The sequence below is a fragment of the Benincasa hispida genome, chromosome 6, assembly GCF_027475165.1.
Source record: "Benincasa hispida cultivar pf3 chromosome 6, pf3_genome.v1.1, whole genome shotgun sequence".
Lineage (NCBI taxonomy): Eukaryota > Viridiplantae > Streptophyta > Magnoliopsida > Cucurbitales > Cucurbitaceae > Benincasa > Benincasa hispida.
Genome location: NC_143483.1, coordinates 52,348,262 through 52,359,059, shown reverse-complemented (window position 1 = coordinate 52,359,059; position 10,798 = coordinate 52,348,262). Strand labels below are relative to the sequence as shown.

Here is a 10,798-nt window from a genome sequence, read left to right as displayed (position 1 = left end):
TCACAAACAAATCTCCAAGGTCATATCTGATTCAAAGGAAGCATTCACATTGATATCTTAATTTAAATCAACCTGTATTCCAAAAGGTAAGAATTTACATTAGTATTGTAATTTTAAATTGAACACAAAGTTTGATCCATACTTCGTCCAAGCACACATCAAACTATGTCTCTTTCACTAATATGGCTAAAAAGACACATTTTATGCTTGAAACTATAAAGATTGAGAAGGCTATCCCCATTTCTTGCAACTATCATCATCCTTAGTAACCCTCTTTTGTAGAATAACCATAAAAGATTGCCTAGCAACACGATCTTTCTATGGTGAAAGTGCGAGTCACGAGAAAGTTCAAATCTAAGTGACATGACACGAGCTGCAAACAACTCTATAAAAAGTAAGGCTTTGGAGCGCAGTAGTATACTAACCATGAAATTTCTTTTAAAAATTGAGTTAGAGGAGGTTGGTTGTTTATGGAAAAGGATGGCAAAAAAGGGTATTGAGGTATTGTAAATAGTAAAGAGCCATAGTTCTTATAGTAACCATACCTACTTCCTTCACTGACCCAAAGAATGAATTCAAGCTAAGACCGATATTCAAACTGAGCTCTCGAAACCTTTTGACGTTATTTCAACTTGTAGCCAAGTTTGCTTGTGATGGAACATTAGCTTCCAACCTCATTTCACTTGTTAGAAAGCTTAACATAGAGCAAATGTCCATCCATCTTCGATGCTGTTTATTTGCAGCTGTAAAATCATGGACCATACCATCCACCACCACACTACTACAGCCTGCAATCTTTTTCACTCCCCTGCTGTTCATCAGTTCTCTAATGCTGTCCGAATAGCCCCACCTCCCACACGTCGCATACACGTTAGATAACAAAACATATCCGCTCTCTTCTTCAGGCTCTAACTTGAGCAGCTCCATTAAAGCTCTCTCTGCTAGTTCCATATTCCTGTGCATCCTACATGCACTCAATACTGCACCCCAAATAGACTGACTGGGTTCCATAGGCATCTTTTCTATCACATCAATGGCATCCAACAACCTCCCCGACCGACACAACAGATCAACCAAACATCCATAATGTTCGACTCCTGGTTCAATACTGTATCTTTTCCTCATGCTGCTAAATATTTTGAGCCCTTCATCAACTAATCCACTGTGGCTACACGCTGCGAGAACTGAAACAAAAGTCACATCATTAGGCTTTGTTTCGGTCTGCATATTGGAGAATAGTTCCAAACTTTTCTTTCCATATCCATGAAAGGCAAATCCAGTGATCATTGTTGTCCATGTTGTGACATCTTTTTCAGAAATTTGATTGAAAACAACAAAAGCTCTTTCGATGCTTCCACACTTGCAGTACATGTCAATTAATGCCGAACCCGAAAATGCATCTATTTTTGTCTGCATTTTCACTGCTAATCCATGGATCCATCTCCCCTGATCTAAAGCTCCCATTTCTGCTACTGCAGAGATCAAGATAACCATAGTGACCATGTCGGGTTTAACATTCTCTGCAAACATACGAGTAAATAAGCTTTTGACCATCACATAAGCACCGTTCTCTGCATAACCAGAAATTAAAGAGTTCCAGGAGACAATATCTTTTGTAGGAATCTGATTAAAAACCTCACAAGCAAGTTCCAATTCACCTATCTTGGCATATCCTGCAATTATCGTATTCCAGGAAACGGTGTCCTTCTCCATTGGCCTGTCGAAGACTTTTCGAGCAAGCTTAATTTCATTGCACTTCACATACATGTCCAAAAGGGCATTATATAGTATCAAATTTGAAGAACCATTGGACTTCTCAATCTGTGCATGAACAGATTTTCCCAACTTTGCCTCACCCAACTGCCCACATAACAAGAGAAGGCCTAACATGGTGATATCATCAGGCTCAAGATCATGAGACCCCAAATCATGGAATAATTCCAAAACTCCCAAAATGTCTCCCATCTTAGCTAATCCAACAATCATGATATTGTAAGAGACAATATCCCGACCCGACATTTCGTCAAACAATTGGCGAGCAGAACCAAAACATCCATTGTCTATATACCTCTTGACTAGTGAGTTTTGCAAGTATTCTTCCTTTGACAGAAAACCAACAACCAATGCATGACAATGAATCTGTTTCACTTCAGCAACAAATTTTGTAGTCTGAAGAAGGTAAAGAAATGTTTGCCTATCTGGGTAAGTGCCATTTTGGAGCATAGAACTATAAATGGTAAAGGCCTTCTCAGTTGAAAAAGAAAACCCTAAGATCATTGTGTTGAATATATAAAGATTTGGATAAGGAGTAAAGTGATTAAACAACAGAATAGCCAATTCCAGATTCTCAGGATGTGAAACAGCAGAGAAAAAGAGAAGCCTACTCATGGGAAATGTTTGACCCACCAAATTGTTTCTCATCATATGTCCTAAAATCTGTTTGAATTGGGTTCTTGAATTGCATTTTTCAAGCAAAATAAGAGATGGGTGATTGAGTTTAAGGTCCACAGTTGGATCCCAGTTGATCCTTTTACCTGTTGAAGCTGAACTAAGAAGGCGAATGCCTCGCCCAAAGCGATACATAAGTAAAAATTCAAAAGGAAACTTAAATTATTTCTATAAATCATTAGAGATTGAAACGGTAGATCAACGCCAGCGATTTCAAATCTTGTTGTAGAATTTCTGTTCTATGCATTAGGGTTTAAGGGGTGAATTCCCAAGGCAGATCCTTTTATGTATCCTGGTTCTTGATTTGAACTCCATTGGAAGGGTATATTTCACAAATCAGGACATTTTTGTTCCACAGCATGTTCAATGGTTACTTTAAGGATAGAACAGAATTTTGGAGGGAAGAAGTAAATATAAAGATTTGTATAATATTTTTAAAAGGGAAAAATATAGTTTTGGTACGAGTTTTCAAGGATAGATACGTTTGATTTTTAAGGTTTTAAATTAACCATATTAATTCATAAATTTTCAAAATAAGTTTAGAAATTTCCTCAACGGATAAATGTATTAAATTTAAATATAAAATTAATTAAAAATATGATGTATTGAGATGAACTGAAATTTTTTTTTTCTTTAAATAATTTTCACTTCTCTCTTCTTTCCCTCTTGTCCTCTCCTCCCCACAAGAAAATGAATGAAAGATTCATGAACAATACAAACCCAAACAATATGTGAAAACAAATCACAGAGCCAACCTTAATGCAAACGGAATCAAAATAAATAAAAACATATAATCACAAAGCAGGAGACATGTGGATGAAGAAGAGAGGACAAGAGGAGAGAAGTGGAAGATATGAAAAAATATATTCTCCACATCATATCTTTAATTAATTTTATATTTAAATTTAATAGATTTATTAATTAAGGACATTTTAAATCTATTCTTTGGAACTCACGGACTAAAATAACTAATTTGAAGCATTAGAGACCAAACACACATTCTTAAAAACTCAGTCCCTTTCTAAAAAGTATATTTTTCAATGGTGATGGATGTCAAAATTCACTAATGAAAAGTATAAATAATACTATTTGATAGTCTTCGGCTTTATAGTTTCATGTTTGTAATATACATATATTTCTTTTCATTTAAAATGAATCATATAAGATAGATTTATCATCAATAAATTTTTAACATCAATCAATAAAAATAGTACACTAATCATATTAATGATAATTGTAATTCTGTTGCGAACTTACTACATATGCATACAGACAACGAGTAATATAGATTTGGCTTGAAAATAGTGATCATCCAACATGTGTGGACTCCACCACAAACATTGATTGTTATTTGTTGATTTTTGTTTGCTAGAAAGAGGAGGAAAAGAAAAGAAGAGGAAAGAAGGAGACGAAAGAAAAAAAGAAAAAAAAGAAAAAAAAAGTGACACGGTGTCCGTGGATGGTGACGTGGCAACCATAAGAGGGAGGGAGGGAGAACAACAAAAATTACGAAAAAAATTTCTTAAATAAAAAATAGGTGTCACGTCAATTTTCAATTAAGAATTAACAAAAAAAAACCTAATGGAGGGATAGAAAGTGCTACCAAAAACAAGTTTAAAGATAAAATTATTCATATGAAGATGAAGCGACCAAATGAACTTAAACCAAATTTTATGGACCAACAAAATATGTTTTCTATTATTAAATTAATTAATTTTGTCAAATCAACAAAGTTTGTCAGAACTAAATCATCTCATCATTACTTAACTAACCATCAAAGTAACTTAGAAATAATTCAAAATTATTTTTCAAATTTCAACGAATAAAATTATTTGTTTTAAAATTTCAAATATTAAGCTTCTATAATTTTAGAGAAAAACTAACTTACCTGCAGCTGCAGACCCTCCATGTGGCATAGTCTTATTGTGCCACGTCGATTACTCTATTTTTTTCTTGCTTAAGCGTGATTTTTTTTTACCCTATATAACTTTTCACTCTCTCTTTTAACCTTTCATTTTTTTTCCTTTACCGTCTCATATTCATTAATTTTTCATCAATATACTTTTAAATTTTATTTTTATTACAAAAAGTTTCAGAAATAAAAAAAAAATCACTAATAGATACTAATAGACTTCTATCAGCATCTATCACATAATATTAAAGATAGACTTTTATCAATTTCTATCACTAATTGACACTGATAGATTTTTATCAGCCTTTATTGACTTTTTTTTTTTTTTTTACCGTCTCATTTTCATTCATTTTTCATCAATATACTTTTAAATTTTATTTTTATTATTTTAATTTATCATATTTTAAGAAAAAAAAATTAAACTTGCTTGAATATCTCCAAATCATCCATTTTTTATGAAATTAAATTATTCTCTTCCTGATTCTTTTTTCAATTGTTTATCCAATTAAGAGGCACACATGATTATATATTTTTCAGTATGATTGTCAAATGCTACGATTAGCAACATTGATTTAAATTCTAACGTCAAATAGCCAATTCATACTATAAAAATTAGAGGTTTGAATATACGTACCCTAAATTAAAGACTTGTATAAATAATCAATTAAAATTTGAAGATTCAAAATAACAATATAATGTAACAAAAAATACAACTAAATTATAAATAAATATTTAAAATTACATATAAACTTATGTAACATTCAACAAAATATTCTTTATACTTAAAGATATATCTAATTCGTTGAGTGTATGAAAAACTTTCTTTTCACGAAACACTTTTTTTCACTTGCCTACTTGACGAAACGCTTGTTTTGAGCAACAAAAATCTACTTTTAAAATGTCTCCATTAGTTTCTCTTTATGTGATATCGGTTCCTTTCGTTAAAATCAATTCCTCCTTTACGATTGACACAATGAACTAAATTGTATCCCAATTATTGGCTCAACAATGTCAGATTGAAAATCAATAGTAAACTCCATATTTTGATCTTCAACTTCATCAAATTGAGTACTAATAATAATATGCTCTATATTATCATCCAAATGACTATCACCTTCCAAATTGATAGTAGGCAAAGTTGAATTTCTTATGTTATCTATGGTCGTCGTCAAGTTAAAAATGATTTTTCTTTAAATATGATAAATTAAAATAATAAAAAGAAAATCTAAAAATATATTGATGAAAATGAGACGGCTAAAGAAAAAATAATAAAAACTTATAAAGAATGTTTAAAGAAAGAGGGAGAGTGAACATTTGTGTTGATTGAAAACAAAAGCAAAAAAGAAAAAACCGTACGCCAACCAGCAAAATGAAATCACGTTTAAGGGGAAAAAATGGAGCTTTGAACCAATTTTAACAAAAGAAGCATTTCAAAAATATACAAAGAGTGCATCATTGAATGATAATTACCCTGTTTCATTCAGAATTATTACATAATAAATGGGAGGAGGCCACAAAATTAACAGCATCAATGATCCAATGATCAATGACAAATGATCAATCTCAATGTTGTGTTAGCATATGAGTAAAGCATTTTTTTGAATCAATCTCCACAACTAAAGCTCATTTTCAGCTCATGAGGACAAAAATAAATCATTCATAATTACAAGGGCCACCTCTAATTCTTGCCTGATGTGTATCTACTACTGCTCTGCATTTGCTTTGACTCCACAAATCCGCTTTTGCAAATGCTCCAAGCTAGCCACTCTTTGCAGAGACTCTGATCTTCCGGTCTTGTTCCCCGATATGGCTGACGGTACCTGAGATGGAGAATTCTGCTGCCCATTGCCTACCTGTGAAATGTTAGCCATTCCGTTGTTGACTACTATGTCGTGGGGGCCTGCGGGGTTACTAGATGTTGATTGATATAGATGACGACATGGATCATCTTGCAAAGGAACAGCAGGGTCTGTTGATGCATCAGATGGGCTACCATCGAATGAAGAGATGCCAATGGAGGAGATCTCTGACATGGCATGGAACATTGGATTACCAGTAACTCGCTTGACGGTCTCTTCAGCCATCTTTACCTGCCAAGATGGAAATAATATTAGTTGCATTGTGTGCTCGACCAAGATTACATCTTTGAACTAGTGGTAACTTTACGTTTCAAGCACTTTTCTTTTCCGGAATGAGAGGAAAAGTATATTGCATCTATTAACAAAGCTCGTGAGCAAGAAAATTTCTGACACGTTAGGAAAACTGAGAACCAAAGGATTGTTGTGTACCTTTGCTCTTAATGTCTCGACATTAGCTTTTAGAACTCGGTTATCAACATTGGCTTCATTGTACTTTTGGCTTAGATCGGCAAGGCGCTTCAACAAGGTAGAATTTTCAACTCTCAATTGGGCAACCTTGGTTCATGAAAAGAAAATGAATCAGTGTATCAGTTCAGGAGATTATAAAAGAGGTATGAAGGCATTGGACAATGTCAACATGAGCTAATAAACACCTGTGTCTCAAGTTCAGTTAAATGTGCTTGCTTTCTTCTCCTTGATCGTCGAGCTGATTCTCTATTTGAAAGCATTCTGAAAACAATGCAGAGAACAATGAAATGTTTGATAAGAAATAAAAAATTTGTCGCGTTATTAAGATAAAGTAGGAACGAGAACTCCATGACTAATTTGCACTATGATCTACCATGCAACTAAAACAACCACTTCATTGCAGAGATCACCCCTATGAAGTTCCATAACATGTGTAGAAATGACTTATAATAATGGATAATTTTACACAAAAGCCAGAACAGCTTCTGCTGAATGAGAAATTCTCAAATCCAAAAGAACATATTATCTTGGACAGCAGAAGAAATATGACATAGAAAGCCCAATCAGATATGATTTAAAATTTATTTGTACCACCAGAATTCACACAATGCATTCGCAATAACACTGGTTAGTTGTTATGCAAAGCTAACTCCGCCATAAATATTGTCAATAAACACGAAAAGTGAGGACAGGCTCAAAAGCTCCAATGCAATCCCTAAATTAGTACTTAGCAGATAGTTACATAACCTTACCTCCTTACACGTTTTACATCGGCAGGGTCCTTACTTTCATTTATTTCGGTTTCCCCCTCAATCTCCTCATCATCCGACAGATCTCTTGATGATCCACTAGTAGCTTGCCGAGCTCGAACCTCAGATATTTTTGGCACAATGGATGAGGAAGTGACTCCAGCAGCTCCATTTATATCCTTATCTGGTGACCTTAATGAATTATTCCCAGCTCCTATATTAGAAGCTATGGACGAGAAGGATACACATAAAAATTAAAATCTTGAATTCAGCAGTTCGTTTATTTAATCATCCGCATGATGAGAGAGAAAGAAGATAGTCACAATACATATAAACTACATAAAGAAAGGCAAAAAATCTAATTACATCCCATATTATCTTTGACAAATAAAAAATATACATGCTGTAATCCTAACCTTTAGGAACTTGAATTCCCAACGTATTAGATGCTTGTGATCCACAGTCAGCTGAGGTGGACGAAGCTGGAGTCATTCTAAAGGATCCCTGCTTATAGGAAAACATGTCACCAACCTTGAGGCCTGGGGTACTCTCCAGATCAATTAATATGAAAGTAAGGCTTTTACTTCATCCTAGATCTAGCTAGGATTTGACGATTGTAGATCACGTACACAAGGCAGAATATATAAGTAGAAGGAAAAGATCATCTTTTTAATTTCCAGCAGTTGATATTACTTCTTCAGACAGGCTACTTTTCAACTGTCCAATGGCTAATAATACTTGTTTTTCTTCTTCATTTTTTTTTTTTTTTTCCTTTGGTGATGGAAGAAACAATTGAATAAAACTATTAAAAGGATTGTCTTGCCCCTTTGTCATTTAAGGTTGTTTTGTTTTAGCTATCACCATCTTCTAATGAAGCTTGTTTCATCTCTTAGAAAAAGGTATAAAGTTAGCATCAACAATGACTAGGAGTCAGGCTAGAAGAATACAAGAGGACATTAAAATGAAGTAGTTTGAGAAAACATTGGAATTGTGCGTCCAAAGAAAGCATTCAGCTAATAAATCATATGCCTCTAGTGGCCCTAAGTAGTAAGTTAGTAACTTGGAGATTTTGAAGTCATGAAGATCGTAGATACAATACAATCTATGGTAGCAGCTACCAAAAAAATATTAAACATCCTATAAGGGCCCTTGTAAAATTTTGCAGTTTTTCATTTGAATTAGTCAAGACACATAAATAATTAAAATAAATATCAGTGGTTATCAAATATCTCAAAACTCTTCCTTATCTCCCCTAACATCAATTAAAAAAAATATTTCCTTTCTAGTTTTCCAAACCTGTAAAGATCACAGCAGCTGCACTCCCCTTCATATTGTTTTCAACTTGTCATACAACCTCTATCGCTGAGTCAAGTGCAGTAAAGTTGTAAACTCCATGTTAAAACTACTATGGGATGAAATTTTAGATATCATGAATGGCACCAAAAAGCATGAGACACAACATTTTTAACTCTCCTTAGAACTCAAAGACACATTTGTACAACCTATAGAACAGATCATGTTCAAGTAAGGTCGTAACGCTTTTGAGTCAATTGTCAATAAATTGATTTTGGAATTGTGTTGGCCTTTCCCTCACCAAAAGCAAAGAAGGCGAGTAAGAGCTATTGTCTGTAATTCATCTGAAAATTTACTTCAAAGAAAAGCCTTTCATACTGGTACCCTAGAGTCTGGAGCTTCTAAAATTGCTAAACCCTCTCTACCTTCTAGGAAATCTCTTCACACTGATGAACAGTAGACTTTCCAGCTTCAATAAATTATCAACGACAAATTCATGGACAGCTAAACTTGATAACTTTCAGAATATGCTTTTTCTTTTTCCTAAAAACTCTGCAGACAAGCAATTATTCTAGTCACTAGCTACAGGTTTCTTTCCTATCTGACCAGAGGCAGCAGAGACAATTCGAATCTCAACAATTAAAATAATAATAATAATAATCAAAATGAATCAGTTCCAATCGAAGCAACTTTTCAAATGAAGATTGGTTCTGAGGGAAGGGGATAACATAGCCACAAGCATTAATCAAAATAATATCTCGTTTTAATATATGAAGAAGTTGAAATTCACATAAGAAATATAAGAAAACGCTTGATCATACTAATTATCGCTACAACACCCCAGAAGATAATTAACGAAAACCCCCCAACTCCTAATCTTAACCCAGCAATCCATCACGTTAGAGCTAACTCCCATCTTCCAGAAAAACTAAAAATGTGAATAAAACCGAATGAGAAAGGGAAATAGAAAAAATTAAAGAAGTTGAGCTTCGACCAACCAGCCCCCTAGTGAATCAGTACATAAATGAACGGATAAAACAACCAAACACACTTCCAAAATGTCAAAAATCATTGTTCAGATTTCCAATATATAGTCCACTCTCTGAAAATTCCCTCATCAACAAAACACGGAAAAGAAATCAACAATCCCCATCAATAAGAAGGCAAAAAAGAAAAGAGAGGGGAAAGTTTACCCTCTTCATGGCGACAGCAGCACAAGCCAAATGAAGCTTGCTCTTAAGGAAGGCCTGATATTCCTCAGAATCGATCGGAATATTCGGCGGCACAGCATTGGAAGAAATGCTGCTGCTATTACAATTACTAACACCATCTTGATTAGCATTAAGTTTGTGTGATTGATTATAGGCAGAGTCCTTGATCTCGATGACTTCCCCTTCCCCATGGTCAGCAGCAGAGGAATGAGGGGAAGTTTCAGAGGCTTCTTGAAGGAAGCGCTGGAAGGCCCACTCCGATGCGCTACGGTTCATTTTGGAGCCTTCATCAGCCGGTCGCGACGGCCGTGACGGCGGAGGAGCGGCGGCGAGCTCCGACGACCAGTACTGGTCAGAAATTTCACCCACTGAAAACACCCTATCCATTTTCTCTCTCTCTCCAATTGTCTTTCTTTGTCTTGTCGACTCCTTTGCAAATCTGATGCTTAAAGAACATTTTAGCTCCGATGCAGGGTTATTTTCGTCATATATAATAAGTTCCACGTGTGCAAATTACACTATTAAACATAAAATTCAATTATATATCTCATAAATCACGAACCATTTTTAAAACATATACGAATTTATTGCAATTATATCTCTAAACTCTTTTATTTGTTTCAATCAATTCCTTGTAGTATGTTAAAAATTTATATTCACTTTGGTTCGTGAGTGTTATATATGTGTGTGTTAGCATTTTTTCTTTTTTTGAGGTAATATTTGATGAAATTTAATTTTATAAATATATCGATATCAACACTAACATAGGGGTTGATTGCGACAATTAACAAACTACATAGGGATAGATGATCGAATTAAAAGTTTAGAAGTGTAATTGTAGTAAACCACATTGTTTAG

General features: G+C 34.2%; 2 protein-coding genes across 2 annotated transcripts; both read right to left on the bottom strand.

Moving 5' to 3' along the window:
• Positions 1 to 30: 30 nt before the first annotated feature.
• Positions 31 to 2,861, bottom strand: LOC120080274 (Tetratricopeptide repeat (TPR)-like superfamily protein). The gene has a single exon (XM_039034896.2). It carries the CDS (start codon positions 2,581 to 2,583, stop codon positions 628 to 630), a length of 1,956 nt encoding a protein of 651 aa, XP_038890824.1. The 5' UTR covers positions 2,584 to 2,861; the 3' UTR covers positions 31 to 627.
• Positions 2,862 to 5,788: 2,927 nt separating this feature from the next.
• LOC120080014 (light-inducible protein CPRF2) lies at positions 5,789 to 10,398 on the bottom strand. Its single transcript, XM_039034536.2, has 6 exons — positions 9,923 to 10,398; positions 7,853 to 7,940; positions 7,440 to 7,662; positions 6,873 to 6,948; positions 6,649 to 6,774; positions 5,789 to 6,450 (listed from the first exon to the last, which is right to left on the bottom strand). Exons 1-6 carry the CDS (start codon positions 10,325 to 10,327, stop codon positions 6,064 to 6,066), a joined length of 1,305 nt encoding a protein of 434 aa, XP_038890464.1. The 5' UTR covers positions 10,328 to 10,398; the 3' UTR covers positions 5,789 to 6,063.
• Between the last annotated feature and the right edge of the window lie 400 nt (positions 10,399 to 10,798).